General features: G+C 34.9%; 1 protein-coding gene across 4 annotated transcripts in view; it reads left to right on the top strand.

Annotated features, from left to right (window-relative positions):
- Positions 1-16272, top strand: part of Tbce (Tubulin-binding cofactor E) — an 81134-nt gene that overhangs the window by 47653 nt on the left and 17209 nt on the right. For all 4 annotated transcript variants that reach the window (XM_089090370.1, XM_089090369.1, XM_089090367.1 and 1 more), the window contains one exon: positions 6266-6422. In XM_089090370.1, coding sequence (XP_088946496.1) covers positions 6266-6422 — 157 coding nt within the window. The remainder of the gene's footprint in view (positions 1-6265; positions 6423-16272) is intronic.

Genomic DNA, 16272 nt, shown 5'->3' with positions numbered 1-16272 from the left:
TATTTACTTCATAGGAGGTAGGCTCTACCTAAAATATTTCTAACAAATAGCCCTCAAGGTAGGAAGTAAAATGCTCGAAGCTTCAGTTAGATCGGAATGAGATCTCTTTATCCACTGGTCACATTTACTTCATAGGAGGTAGGGTTCTACGTATGATATTTATGCTAATTATCCCTCAAACGGGTAACAACGCTTGTCCCGATGACCGTGGGGGGGGGGTCGTGTCACCCCCTGCAGGTATAGTTATTATACCTTTTAACTAATCTGAAAAAAATGGCTATATCAAATTTTCTTCAGTATTGATAGTGTGGGATCTAATGAAAGGTGAGGGGTGGGGCTGGTTGCCCTCTAATGACTGTTCAACATCCCCCTCGACTTTCCCTGAAAAGTTCAACTTAATACCCTCAGCTATTCCTGAGATATTGCTGACACGGCCTTTTGACAACCAGCATGCACTTGGTACGTTTTAATTTTGTTCAACGTCCTTCTCAACATCTTCTGAAAATTTCACCTTAATACCTAAGCATTTTTTGGAGACACAGGATCAAACATGTCCCTCTTTTCTAAAAAAAATAACATATGTAAACAATGGACAACTTGAATGACTTGCTGCAACTTATCAGGTCGTTGCTCGTTTTGAGCACAACCATTGAGTTTTTTCTGATGGCTACCACAACACAAGTTGTCACTCAATGTACATCGTGAATGAATTTCCGCCTAAACGTTCTGATGTAATATAAATTCATCGGCTCTTCAAGGAGTATTGATCAGCTTTTAAAAGGAAATTATGTTGTTTATGCTTCCACAAGTCGATTTTCTTGCTGTTGGCAACCTTTTTAACATCGCTACTAAGAAGAGAGAAAACAGAAACCTCCAATTTCCTTAGCAATTAGAGAACTACTAAAATCTGGGGCACATACTATCTGCTTCAGTCCCAAATACCAAAACCAAAATAGCAAACTTATGGGAAATCACAAATTACCCGTGGGAAAATAGGCTCTCTGGATCTCTAAATATTCTATTTATTGTTCAAGGAAAATATTTTAGTGAAGGGGGCTAGGGAACCCTCGTACATCTTATGCGCTTTCAGATTTCATTCTAAATTCAGTTTGAAACTGCTGCTTGTTATTTTGCGGCCTTGAACAGTGGTTTTCACTTGAAAGCAAAAACATGGCTCAAAGAGACAAAGGTAGGTGGAATTACTTCAGATAGTCCTCTTTGACTTAGATTGTAAAACATCCATTCACCTTCTAAATTCTAGGCTTAGGCTCAGCGATTAGTGAAACCTTCCTTTTTGGTCCTTGGCAAGAATTATGCAGAGCTTTCCAAAATCTAACATATTCATTAATCTGGTCCCACTTGCCATAAAAATCGTCGAGGCAAACCCCAACCCCTTTCTCGCAATAAACTAAAATCGGAGGCATAAAAAAAGATAGAAATGACAATACCAAACTACTGCTCCCATAACACAATAAGTTAAACGGTAAGTGAACAGAAATTACTGTGAATGAAAAATCGAGACCCAAGATGAGCAAAAATCAATAATGAAGTAAAAATTAAAACTTACAGAAATTAGCAAAAGGAGAAGCTGAGCTTAGTTTATTAATTCCAAGTCTGTTAGAATTTTTCTCAGACTATACATGATATAGATAGCAGTACATACTCTATTTTGACACTCAAAACTTCGTCTATTTATTATGTAAAACATGGTGTTAATGTGCATTTGAAGTGTGGTACATTTCCCATACTCTAGAAAGTTTTCTCCTTTATGTTACTAAGGCATGCTTAAATGGAAAAACTAATGTAGAAGCACAAAAAATGGTGGGAACAGAGAGTCTCCATAAGCTATACAAAATAATTTTTTTTTCAAGAATGTTATTTAAAAAAAAGTAACATATTTAATATTCAGACAATGTTAAAAGTCAATGTATTGTAATAGTAGAATCGTTAATAGGTTGTGCATTGATACGGCGGCTTCAGACCAAGCTTAACAACAAGCTTGGCCAGTATTTTTCTAAAATAGCAAGTGGTAAAATACCTTACGATCACCAATTTTTGATCTTGCAGCCAGTCACTGGTATTCATTCCGTCCATTTATAAGCTCGTTAATAAATGTCGAGAAACGTTGCTGTCTACATGAATTGTGATCTATGTTTATACATATACATATTATATGTTTATACATATTATATGTTTGATCTTGCAGCCAGTCACTGGTATTCATTCCGTCCATTTATAAGCTCGATAATAAATGTCGAGAAACGTTGCTGTCTACAAGAATTGTGATCTATGTTTATACATATACTTATTATATGTTTATACATATTATATGTTTGATCTTGCAGCCAGTCACTGGTATTCATTCCGTCCATTTATAAGCTCGTTAATAAATGTCGAGAAACGTTGCTGTCTACATGAATTGTGATCTATGTTTATACATATACATATTATATGTTTATACATATTATATGTTTGATCTTGCAGCCAGTCACTGGTATTCATTCCGTCCATTTATAAGCTCGATAATAAATGTCGAGAAACGTTGCTGTCTACAAGAATTGTGATCAAGAATTGTGCTGTCTACAAGAATTGTGTTTATACGAAGATTTTATGATTTTTTGTTCGGTGGGGAGGGGATGGGTTACCGGAATATTTTTGAACAAGTTTCCCGCACCATTTCATATACATATCCGTCTGATCAACCCCTGTCTTTTGCAGGAAAAGTGTTTTTATTTTGGATGGCCGTGTTGTTCAAGATGAATCGGTGTTGAAAGCACTTAATTATTTTTGTAGCTATCATGTAACTTACTTTTTGCTTCATGAAGGAGGGACATGTGAGATCATGAATTGAGTGATAAGTTAATTCAAGAACCAGTGGGCGTATCTGATATCTTTGAACTTTTTCAGATGAGCGAAAATAAAGCTTTGACGGTTTTTGCAAGACAATTTTTAATTGATGTTAAATATGAAAAAAAAACAAGATACTGTTAAATAAAGTGTCTACTAGAATTAAATGCCTCATTTTGGATGTATGGCAGCGAAAACAATGACATCTAATTTTTATTTTAAGTACATGGCTAGTCTGTCCTTTCTATTTTAAAGCAAATATATCTTTGGCAATAAGATGGGTCTCTAAATATCAGTTAGTTTTGTCTGTACTGCATAATAACTCATTTTCGTCAAAGGCATGAAGAGTTTTTGATGTAAGGAATACTGTTTTCTGCCGAAATTTAAACTCATATTTGGCAAAAAGACACCCAATATTTGTCCATTTTGTCTTAACAAGATACTGTTAAATAAAGTTTCTACTAGAATTAAATGCCTCTTTTTGGATGTATGGCAGCGAAAACAATGACATCTAATTTTTATTTTAAGTACATGGCTAGTCTGTCCTTTCTATTTTAAAGCAAATATATCTTTGGCAATAAGATGGGTCTCTAAATATCAGTTAGTTTTGTCTGTACTGCATAATAACTCATTTTCGTCAAAGGCATGAAGAGTTTTTGATGTAAGGAATACTGTTTTCTGCCAAAATTTAAACTCATATTTGGCAAAAAGATACCCAATATTTGTCCATTTTGTTTTAACAAGATACTGTTAAATAAAGTGTCTACTAGAATTAAATGCCTCTTTTTGGATGTATGGCAGAGAAAGCAATGACATCTAATTTTTATTTTAAGTACATGGCTAGTCTGTCCTTTCTATTTTAAAGCAAATATATCTTTGGCAATAGGATGGGTCTCTAAATATCAGTTAGTTTTGTCTGTACTGCATAATAACTCATTTTCGTCAAAGGCATGAAGAGTTTTTGATGTAAGGAATACTGTTTTCTGCCGAAATTTAAACTCATATTTGGCAAAAAGATACCCAATATTTGTCTATTTTGTTTTTGCTAAACTGTCACTCATTTTTGGTAAATGTAAAAGATTCACGCTCTGCTTCTAGACTAGATTGAAATGCGCAAAGACTAAGGACATACTGTCTGCTTATGTTTTTGGTTTCGACTGCATAAGATGGGCAATTCATAAATGGGTGAAAACAACCGTATCACAGACTCTTTCTTCGCAAACCACCGCCGGTTCCCTAAGCAAAACCAGTGTTTTGTTTACAAAATCATCTGTTTCAGAAAATACAATCAACCAGTTAGAAAATTCGCAATAGAATTTCCTACGTGTTGCCTGTCTAAGGTGTTCTCTCGAATGTTATTTCACCGTCTAAGAAATTCATTCCAAAACAGACTGAAACAGACTTGCTTCTCAATGTTTATTAGAGCAATAGGAAAGATAGAGAAATTCGTAAGAATATAATTTTTCTTTTGGGTGGAGGCTGGCTTGGATTTTGATCAGAAACAGACAAAAAAAAACAACTCTGGAAATACTCATTTCAGACTCGCTTCTCAATGTCTATTAGAGCAATAGGAAAGATAGAGAAATTTGAATTTTTTTTTTTTTTTTTTTTTGTGGGGGCTGGCTGGGATTTTGATCAGAAAAAGACAGAATAACAACTCTGGAAATACTCATTTCAGACTCCCTTCTCAATGTCTATTAGAGCAATAGGAAATTTAGAGAAATCCCTGATATTATAATTTTTCTTTTGGGTGGGGGCTGGGTGGGATTTTGATCAGAAAAAGAAAGAAAAACAACTCTGGAAATACTCATTTCAGACTCACTTCTCAATGTCTATTAGAGCAATAAGAAAGTTAGAAAAATTCCTAAGATTATAATTTTTCTCTTGGGTAGGGGCTGGCTAGGATTTTGATCAGAAAAAGACAGAAAAACAACTCTCGGAATACTCATTTCACACTCACTTCTCAATGTCTATTAGAGCAATAGAAAAGTTAGAGAAATTCGTAACAATATAATTTTTCTTTTGTGTGTGGGCTTGCTGGGATTTTGATCGGAAAAAGACAGAATAACAACTCTGGAAATACTCATTTCAGACTCACTTCTCAATGTCTATTAGAGCAATAGGAAATTTAGAGAAATCCCTGAGAATATGATTTTTCTTTTGGGTATGGCTGGCTGGGATTTTGATCAGAAAAAGACAGAAAAACAACTCTGGAAATACTCATTTCAGACTCACTTCTCAATGTCTATTAGAGCAATAGTAAAGTTAGAAAAATTCCTAAGATTATAATTTTTCTTTTGTGTGGGGGCTGGCTAGGATTTTGATCAGAAAAAGACAGAAAAACAACTCTCGGAATACTCATTTCACACTCACTTCTCAATGTATATTAGAGCAATAGAAAAGTTAGAGAAATTCGTAACAATATAATTTTTCTTTTGTGTGTGGGCTTGCTGGGATTTTGATCGTAAAAAGACATAAAAACAACTCTGGAAATACTCATTTCAGACTCCCTTCTCAATGTCTATTAGAGCAATAGGAAAGATAGAGAAATACCTAAGAATAGGATTTTTCTTTTGGGTGGCTGGGATTTTGATCAGAAAAAGACCGAAAAACAACTCTGGAAATACTCATTTCAGACTCACTTCTTAATGTCTATTAGAGAAATTGGAAAGTCAGATAAATTCATAATAATATTATTTTTCTTTTGGGTGGGGACTGGCTGGGATTTTGATCAGAAAAAGACACAAAAACAACTCTGGAAATACTCACTTCAGACTCACTTTTCAATGTCTATTAGAGCAATTGGAAAGTACTCATTTCAGACTCACTTCTCAATGTCTATTAGAGCAATAGGAAAGTTAGAGAAATTCCTAAGAATATAATTTTTCTTTTGGGTGGGGTCTGGCTGGGATTTTGATCAGAAAAAGACAGAAAAACAAATCTGGAAATACTCATCTGCCTAAGAGGGAGAGGGAAATAGAACCATTTTTATTGGGGATTGAAAATCTCCAATCATTGTCAAATCCTCAATGTCATTGGGGATGACCAGATAAAGATGTATTAATGCTGTATCTTTAGATTGTCTACTATATACTATATACTCGATTATTTGCAGTAAATTTCAAGTTTTTTGGAAAATAATGAAAAAAAAAAAAAAAAATATATATATATATATATATATATATATATATATATATATATATATATATATATATATATATATATATATATATATATATATATATATATATATATATATATATATATATATATATATATATATATATATATATATATATATATATATATATATATATATATATATATATATATATATATATATATATATATATATATATATATATATATATATATATATATATATATATAGTATATATATATATATTAATGCTTTTAGGTTTTAAATGGAACTGAAATATCATCTCAAGATAGGAAAGGAGCTGAAATAGATTACGTCAAATCTTTGGCACAAGAATGGCGGGGTGTGAAGATTGACTCTGTTAGGCATCAGAAATTTTTAGAAGATCATCCCCGTTTTGAGTTACTTGCAAAAGGTAAACCTTTATAATTTTGCAATTCCATACCGTTTAAATAAAACATAATGTTAATTTCAAATAGAATTTCTTATATTCGTGATTAAGATATTTTATGGGTTTTCATTTGATTTGTAAACGTGTTCTGGGCAAGTTTTAGAAAGCAAATTCTTAATTGAAAATGTAATTTTTCCTTTCGCTATTAAGTATTTTAGTGTCCTTCGTTGTGTTTATGTTTTTGCAGTCAGTAAAGGGTAAGGCTTTCTAATCTTAAAAATATAAGTTTTTAGAACCCAAAAGGCTTATAAAAAAACGAAATTTTCCCCATTTGTGTTTGAGGCTTTCAACACTTTTCATTGGACTTGCGCTCTGAAAATTCGTTTTATTTTAGTCGCTTTCGTTTAATTTATAAACATACATTCTGTAAAAAGTAAAGCTTTCTAGTCTTGGCAATTGTAAGTTAATTACAGTTAACAGTTAATTAAAACACAGAATTTTTACTGTTTGTGATCTTTTGCGGCTTTTTGGTTTATAAATGAGTAACAAACTAAAATAGAATAAGGAATGATACAATCAAAGAGTTTACGCAAGAAATAAGAATAAGAAGAAATAAAAAATAATGAGAAATTATAATAAACGGGGAAGAAATAAGAATAAAAACATTATGGATTTACTCGACGAATGGACATCAAGCGCAGGCAAAGCAGCAAAACATAAAGCGAAGCAAATTAGCTACTTGGTTTATTGGTAAATGAAGTCTAAATTTAAGAGGCAGTGGGCATGAGTGAGATGAAGTTAATTATACTCAGAGTTTTCCAGTGAAAAATCAGTTCTAACTGGTCACTATTTTCTTAAGACACTAATTAGAATTATAATTCGAATCAGAATAATTAGAATTACATAGACACTAATTAGAATTAGATATTTTAGTTCTTGAGTCGAAGACGGGGAAAACTGGAAAAATGTTCATTATATTAACGAATAACACAACTTTGACAGTCAAACGAACAGAACTTAATTAAAAAAAAACTTTCAAAAAAAGTTTTCGAAAATAAAACTTAAGACCAGCAGAAATAAAGTCCTAAAATAGTTCAATTTTAAAATGGTCAGAAATTATTATTACGGAATTAATGCAGCTCAAAACGAACGGAAATTACAATAAATAAATATATCAAACATAAAGATAACAGATAATGATATAGATGAATAAATAAATCTTAAAACGAGTAAAAATAAAATTGAATATTTTAGTCAAATTTAAAATGAACAAAAATTACTGCAAACAGCAGTTTGGCTACTGCCCCCTTTCCCCTCTCCTAACCGTAAAAGTTCTAAGGCTTATTGCGTCATTTTCGCTATACCGGAAACAAAATATGTCATAAACATTTTATTTCTGTATTTATAACCTTAAAAATATAAAAATTACAGTGAGATAAAATCTTGAACTGCTGAGATTTCCAGGATTTGATATTATTGTATGTTAGGTATTCAGTTTAATTTCATTAGTTCTTTCCAGTTGCTTTGATTATAACTTTAATTTATTTTTTATTTCTCGTCAATGTTTAAGAAACTAAAGCACACTGAGAAAACATAGTACACTGTCAAAGTGATAAATAAGTCGTTTTGACAACCTGGATGTACTCTGCTATTTTGAAAAGCAGGATGCAGTTAAAATCTTTTGACTTAGCTTAATAGTTCTAATTATTGTAGTAGAAGTTGCAGTAGTATTTGCAGTCACAGTCACAGGTAGTAGCAATTACAGTCACGAGTTGTTACATTTGTAATCGCAAGTTGTCGCAGTCGCAAGGATTCGCTGTCTTATGTTTGCTCAGTCTCAAGTAACCATGGTCGCAAGTACTTACGGTCTCAAGTAGTCGCCGTCCCGCTCGCAAGTAGTCGTAGTCGAAATTGCAATTAGTCATACTTGCAAGCATTAATAGTCGTAGTCGCAATTCATCATAGTCGTAAATAGTCGTAGTCGAACTTGCAAGTAGTCATACCTGCAAGTAGTACTAGTTGTAGTCTCACATCGTCATATTCGCAAGTAGTCGTAGTTGAAGTTGCAAGTGGTCATACTTGCAAGTAGTAACAGTTGTAGTCGCAATTCATCTTAGTCGCATGTAGTCGTAGTCGAAGTTGCAAGTAGTCATACTTGCAAGTAGTAATAGTTGTAGTCGCAATTTGTCATAGTCGACAATAGTCGTTGTCGAATTTGCAAGTAGTCATACTTGCAAGTAGTAATATTTTTAGTCGCAATTCGTCATAGTCGCAATTAGTCTTAGTCGCTAATAGTCGTGGCCGAAGTTATAATTTGTAATGCTTGAACGTAGTTATATCAGGCGACGTAGTTCTTCATTTTTGCAATTAGTCAGTGCCGAAGTTACAAGTTGTTATAATTGCATGCAGTACTAGTTGTAGTCGCAATTCGTTATAGTTGCAAGTTGTCGTAGTCGAAGTTGAAAGTAGTCATACTAGCAAGTAGTAATAGTTGTAGTCGTAATTCGTCATAGTCGCAAGTAGTCGTAGTCGAAGTTGCAAGTAGTCATACTTGCAAGTAGTTATAGTTGTAGTCGCAATTCGTCATTGTCGCAAGTAGTCGTAGTCGAAGTTGCAAATAGTCATACTTGCAAGTAGTAATAGTTGTATTTGCAATTCGTCATAGTCGCAAGTAGTCGTAGTCGAAGTTGCAAGTAGTCATACTTGCAAGTAGTAATAGTTGTAGTCGCAATTCGTCATAGTCGCAAGTAGTCGTAGTCGAAGTTGTAAGTTGTCATACTTGCAAGCAGTAATAGTCGTAGTCGCAATTCGTCATAGTCGCAAGTTGTCGTTGTCCAAGTGGTAAGTAGTCATACTCGCAGGTAGTAATAGTTTTAGTCGCAATTCGTCATCGTTGCAAGTAGTCGTAGTCGAAGTTGCAAGTAGTCATACGTGCAAACAGTAATAGTTGTAGTTGCAATTCGTCATAGTCGCAAGTAGTCGTAGTCGAAGTTGCGAGTAGTCTAACTTGCAAGTAGTAATAGTTGTAGTATCAATTCGTCATAGTCACAAGTAGTCGTAGTCGAAGTTGCAAGTAGTCATACTTGCAAGTAGTAATATTAGTAGTCGTAATTCGTCATAGTCGTAAGTAGTCCTAGTCGAAGCTGCAAGGAGTCATACTTGCAAGTAGTAATAGTTGTACTCGCAATTCGTCATAGTCGCAAGTAGTCGTAGTCGAAGTTGCAAGTAGTAATATTCGTTTTCGCAATTCGTCATAGTCACAAGTAGTCGTAGTCGAAGTTGCAAGTAGTCATACTTGAAATTAGTAATACTTATAGTCACAATTCGTCATTGTCGCAAGTAGTCGTAGTCGAATTTGCAAGGAATCTTGCTCGAAAGAAGTTATAGTCTTCTTCGTAGATTGTTTGTTTTGCAAATTGTCCTAGCCGAAGTTGCAAGGTGTTGTGATTGAAAATAGTTATATCTGTTGTCTTAGATCGTTATTGTCGCAAGTTGTAGTTGCAGAAGATGCACTTTGTCATACTTGCATGTAGTAATAGTTGTAGTCGCAATTTGTCATAGTTGCAAGTAGTCATAGTCGAAGTTGCAAGTAGTCATACTTGCAAGTAGTAATAGTCGTAGTCGCAATTCGTCATAGTCGCAAGTTGTCGTTGTCGAAGTGGTAAGTAGTCATATTCGCAAGTAGTAATAGTTTTAGTCGCAATTCGTCATAGTTGCAAGTAGTCGTAGTCGAAGTTGCAAGTAGTCATACTTGCAAGTAGTAATAGCTGTAGTCGCAATTCGTCATAGTCGCAAATAGTCGTAGTCAAGTTGCAAGTAGTCATACCTGCAAATAGTAATAGTTGTAGTCGCAATTCGTCATAGTCGCAAGTAGTCGTAGTCGAAGTTACAAGTAGTCATACTTGCAAGTAGTAATAGTCGTAGTAGCAATTCGTCATTGTCGCAAGTAGTCGTAGTCGAAGTTGCAAGTAGTCATAGTCGAAGCTGTAAGGAATCATACTTGCAAGTAGTAATAGTTGTAATCGCAAATCGTCATAGTCGCAAGTAGTCGTAGTCGAAGTTGCAGGTAGTCATGCTTGCAAGTAGTAATAGTCGTAGTCGCAATTCGTCATAGTCACAAGTAGTCGTAGTCGAAGTTGCAAGTAGTCTCACTTGCAAGTAGTCATACTTGCAAGTAGTCATACTTGCAAGTAGTCATACTCGCAAGTAGTAACAGTTGTAGTCGCAAGATGTGGAAAATTGGAGAAATATTCATTATATTAACCAATAACTTAACTATGACAGTCAAATGAACATAATTTAATTTAAATAAAACTTTCGAAAAAAAGTTTTCGAAAATAAAACTTAAGACCAGCAGAAATAAAGTCCCAAAATTGTTCAATTTTAAAATGATCGGAAATTACTATTACGGAATAAATGAAGGTCAAAACGAACAGAACTTAAAATAAATGACCATATAAAGTAAAAAGATAGCATTTACTGATATAGATGAATAAATAAATCTTAAAACGAGTAAAAATAAAATTGAATATTTTAGTCAAATTTAAAATGAACAAAAATTACTGCAAACAGAAGTTTGGCTACTGCCCCCTTTCCCCTCTCCTAACCGTAAAAGTTCTAAAGCCTATTGCGTCATTTTTGCTATACCGAAAACGAAATATGTCATAAACATTTTATTTCTGTATTCATAACGTTAAAAATATAAAAATTACGCTCTCAAGTAGTCGCCGTCCCGCTCGCAAGTAGTCGTACTCGAAGTTGCAAGTAGTCATACTTGCAAGTATCAATACTTGTAGTCGCAATTCGTACATAGTCGCAAGTAGTCGTAGTCGAACTTGCAAGTAGTCATACTTGCAAGTAGTAATAGTTGTATTCGCAATTCGTCATAGTCGCAAGTAGTCATAGTCGAAGTTGCAAGTAGTCATACTTGCAAGTAGTAATAGTTGTAGTCGTAATTCGTCATAGTCGCAAGTAGTCGTAGTCGAAGTAGCAAGTAGTCGTAGTCGAAGTTGCAAGTAGTCATTTAAAAAATACTAGCGCCACCGACAGTGCATCGTTACCGAACGGAACTAGAATACTTCAAAACCAACTTTTTTAAATTCACCATAAACTGGTTTTCAATTTAAGATCTAGGTTAATTTGGACCCAACCTCTAATATTAAAAAAAAGGCAGATTCTCGGGGAAAATATCATAAATTCAAAATTATTGAATTAGAAAGCTTATTAAATACGTTTTCAAACACAGACTATCATTTTGCTCGATACCAAAGAGCTTGCCAAGCATTTAGATTATTTTAAAGTTGATTGGAAATAAGGTTTTGAAGCAGATTGTGCAATATTTTTGTATTGTTTCTAAGTATTTTCACAGAAAAATTTGACAGGTACAGAAATAAACCTTTACGCTCCCATACTGAACATTTTGATGTTTACATGCATGAAATGAATAAGATAAAGATAAAAATTCACAAGAATCTTTTTTTTTCGATGGAGGAGCCTGAGGCGGTGAATATATAAAAGAACGGGGAAACATTACGTACCACTTAACACTATAGCTTCTAGTAATAATAATAATAATTTATTTGCAAGTAATAATTTACTTGCAAGTAGTAATAGTTGTAGTCTCAATTCGTCATAGTCGCAAGTAGTCGTAGTCGAAGTTGCAAGTTGTCATACTTGCAAGTAGTAGTAGTCGTAGTTACAATTCGTCATAGTCGCAAGTATTCGTTGTCGAAGTGGCAAGTAGTCATACTTGCAAGGAGTAATAGTTTTAGTCGCAATTCGTCATAGTCGCAAGTAGTCGTAGTGTAGTTGCAAGTAGTCATACCTGCAAGTAGTAATAGTTGTAGTCGCAATTCGTCATAGTCGCAAGTAGTCGTAGTCGAAGTTGCAACTAGTCATACTTGCAAGTAGTAATAGTCGTAGTATCAATTTGTCATAGTCGCAAGTAGTCGTAGTCGAAGTTGCAAGTAGTCATACTTGCAAGTAGTAATAGTTGTAGTCGCAATTCGTCATAGTTGCAAGTAGTCGTAGTGGAAGTTACAAGTTGTCATACTTGCAAGTAGTAATAGTTGTAGTCGCAATTCGTCATTGCCGCAAGTTGTCGTATTCGAATTTGCAAGTAGTCATACTTGCAAGTTGTAATATTTATAGTCGCACTTAGTCATAGTCGCAAGTAGTTGTAGTCGAAGTTGCAAGTAGTCATACTTGCAAGTAGTAATAGTCGTAGTCGCAATTTGTCATAGTCACAAGTAGTCGTAGTCGAAGTTGCAAGTAGTCATACTAGAAAGTAGTAATATTTGTAGTCGCAATTCGTCATAGTCGCAAGTAGTCGTAGTCGAAGTTGCAAGTAGTCATACTTGCAAGTAGTAATAGTAGTCGAAGTAGTCATACTTGCAAGTAGTAATAGTCGTAGTCGCAGTTCGTAATAGTCGCAAGTAGTCGAAGTTGCAAGTAGTTATACTTGCAAGTAGTAATAGTTGAAGTCGCAATTCGTCATAGTCGCAAGTAGTCGTAATCGAATATGCAAGTAGTCATACTTGCAAGTAGTAATAGTTTTAGTCGCAATTCGTCACAGTCCCAAGTAGTCGTAGTCGAAGTTACAAGTAGTCATACTTGCAAGTAGTAATAGTCGTAGTCGCAATTCGTCGTAGTCGCAAGTAGTCGTAGTCGAAGTTGCAATTTGTCATACTTGCAAGTAGTAATAGTTGTAGTCACAGTTCGTCATAGTCGCAAGTAGTCGTAGTCGAAGTTGCAAGTAGTTCTACTTGCAAGTAGTAATAGTTGTAATCGCAATTCGTTATAGTCGCAAGTAGTCGTAGTCGAAGTTGCAATTAGTCATACTTGCAAGTAGTAATACTCGTAGTCGCAATTCGTCATAGTCGTAAGTAGTCGTAGTGGAAGTTGAAATAGTTGTGGAAGTTGCAAGTAGTAATAGTCGTAGTCGCAATTCGTCATAGTTGGAAGTAGTCGTAGTCGAAGTTGCAAGTAGTCATACTTGCAAGTAGTAATAGTCGTAGTCGCAATTCGTCATAGTCTTAAGTAGTCATTGTCGAAGTTGCAAGTAGTCATACTTGCAAGTAGTAATAGTCGTAGTCGCAATTCGTCATAGTCTTAAGTAGTCGTTGTCGAAGTTGAAAGTAGTCATACTTCAAAGTAGTAATAGTTGTAGTCGCAATTCGTTATAGTTGGAAGTAGTCGTAGTTGAAGTTGCAAGTAGTCATACTTGCAAGTAGTAATAGTCGTAGTCGCAATTCGTCATAGTCTTAAGTAGTCGTTGTCGAAGTTGCAAGTAGTCATACTTGAAAGTAGTAATATTTGTAGTCGCAATTCGTCATAGTCGCAAGTAGTCGTAGTCGAAGTTGCAAGTAGTCATACTTGCAAGTAGTAATAGTAGTCGAAGTAGTCATAGTTGCAAGTAGTAATAGTCGTAATCGTAATTCGTCATAGTCGGAAGTAGTCGTAGTCGAAGTAATCATACTTGCAAGTAGTAATAGTTGTAGTCGCAATTCGTCATAGTTGGAAGTAGTCGTAGTCGAAGTTGCAAGTAGTCATACTTGCAATTAGTAATAGTTTTAGTCGCAATTCGTCATAGTCCCAAGTAGTCGTAGTCGAAGTTACAAGTAGTCATACTTGCAAGTAGTAATAGTCGTCGTCGCAATTCGTCATTGTTGGAAGTAGTCGTAGTGGAAGTTGCAAGTAGTCATACTTGAAAGTAGTAATAGTCGTAGTCGCAGTTCGTCATTGTTGCAAGTAGTCGTTGTCGAAGTTACAAGTAGTTCTACTTGCAAGTAGTAATAGTAGTAGTCGCATTTCGTTATTGTCGCAAGTAGTCGTCAAAGTTGCAAGTTGTCTTGCTTGCAAGTAGTAATATTTTTAGTCGCAATTCGTCATACGAATCGTCATAGTCAAAGTCGTAGTCGAAGTTGCAAGTAGTCATACTTGCAAGTAGTAATATTTATAGTCGCAATTCGTCATAGTTGCAAGTAGTTGTAGTCGAAGTTGCAAGTAGTCATACTTGCAAGTAGTAATAATTTTAGTCGCAATTCGTCATAGTCGCAAGTAGTCGTAGTCGAAGTTACAAGAAGTCATACTTGCAAGTAGTAATAGTTGTAGTCGCAATTCGTCATAGTCGCAAGTAGTCGTAGTCGAAGTTGCAAGTAGTCATACTTGCAAGTAGTAATAGTTGTAGTCGCAGTTCGTCATAGTCGCAAGTAGTCGTAGTCGAAGTTGCAAGTAGTTCTACTTGCAAGTAGTAATAGTTGTAATCGCAATTCGTTATAGTAGCAAGTAGTCGTAGTCGAAGTTGCAATTAGTCATACTTGCAAGTAGTAATAGTCGTAGTCGCAATTCGTCATAGTCGCAAGTAGTCGTAGTGGAAGTTGCAAGTAGTCATACTTGAAAGTAGTAATAGTTGTAGTCGCAAGTAGTCGTAGTCGAAGTTGCAAGTACTCATACTTGCAAGTAGTAATATTTATAGTCACAATTCGTCATAGTCGCAAGTAGTTGTAGTCGAAGTTGCAAGTAGTCATACTTGCAAGTAGTAATAATTTTAGTCGCAATTCGTCATAGTCGCAAATAGTCGTAGTCGAAGTTACAAGTAGTCATACATGCAAGTAGTTATAGTCGTAGTCGCAATTCGTCATAGTCGCAAGTAGTCGTAGTTGTAGTTGCAAGTAGTCATACTTGCAAGTAGTTATAGTTGTAGACGCAATTCGTCATAGTCGCAAGTAGTCGTAGTCGAAGTTGCAAGTTGTCATACTTGCATGTAGTAATAGTTGTAGTCGCAATTCGTCATATTCGCAAGCAGTCGTAGGCGAAGTAGTCATACTTGCAAGTAGTAATAGTCGTAGTCGCAATTCGTCATAGTTGGAAGTAGTCGTAGTCGAAGTTGCAAGTAGTCATACTTGCAAGTAGTAATAGTCTTAGTCGCAATTCGTCATAGTCTTAAGTAGTCATTGTCGAAGTTGCAAGTAGTCACACTTGCAAGTAGTAATAGTTGTAGTCGCAGTTCGTAATAGTCGCAAGTAGTCGAAGTTGCATGTAGTTATACTTGCAAGTAGTAATAGTTGTAATCACAATTCCTTATAGTTGCAAGTAGTCGTAGTCGAAGTTGCAATTAGTCATACTTGCAAGTAGTAATACTCGTAGTCGCAATTCGTCATAGTCGTAAGTCGTCGTAGTGGAAGTTGCAAGTAGTCACACTTGAAAGTAGTAATAGTTGTAGTCGCAATTTGTCATAGTCGCAAGTAGTCTTAGTCGAAGTTGCAAGTAGTCATACTTGCAAGTAGTAATAGTTGTAGTCGCAATTCGTCATAGTCGCAAGTAGTCGTAGTCGAAGTTGCAAATAGTCATACTTGCAAGTAGTAATATTTTTAGTTGCAATTCGTCTTAGTCACAATTCGTCTTAGTCGCAAATAGTAATAGTCGTAGTTTTAATTAGTCAGAGTTGGAAGTAGTCGTAGTCGAAGTTGCAAGTAGTCATACTTGCAAGTAGTAATAGTCGTAGTCGCAGTTCGTCATAGTCGCAAGTAGTCGTAGTCGAAGTTGCAAGTAGTCATACTTGCAAGTAGTAATAGTTGTAATCGCAATTCGTCATAGTCGCAAGTTGTAGTCGCAAGTAGTCGTAGTGTAGTTGCAAGTAGTCATACCTGCAAGTAGTAATAGTTGTAGTCGCAATTCGTCATAGTCGCAAGTACTCGTAGTCGAAGTTGCAACTAGTCATACTTGCAAGTAGTAATAGTTGTAGTATCAGTTTGTCATAGTCGCAAGTAGTCGTAGTTGAAGTTACAAGTAGTCATACTTGCAAGTAGTAATAGTCGTAGTCGCAATTTATCATAGTTGGAAGTAGTCGTAGTGGAAGTTACAAGTAGTCATA

The sequence above is a fragment of the Artemia sp. Qi Xiang Cuo genome, chromosome 6 (genome assembly GCF_049724085.1).
Source record: "Artemia sp. Qi Xiang Cuo chromosome 6, ASM4972408v1, whole genome shotgun sequence".
In the NCBI taxonomy this organism is placed as follows: Eukaryota; Metazoa; Arthropoda; class Branchiopoda; order Anostraca; family Artemiidae; genus Artemia; species Artemia sp. Qi Xiang Cuo.
The sequence above is the reverse complement of the archived record's forward strand: the minus strand, read 5'-3'. Positions and strand labels throughout refer to the sequence as shown.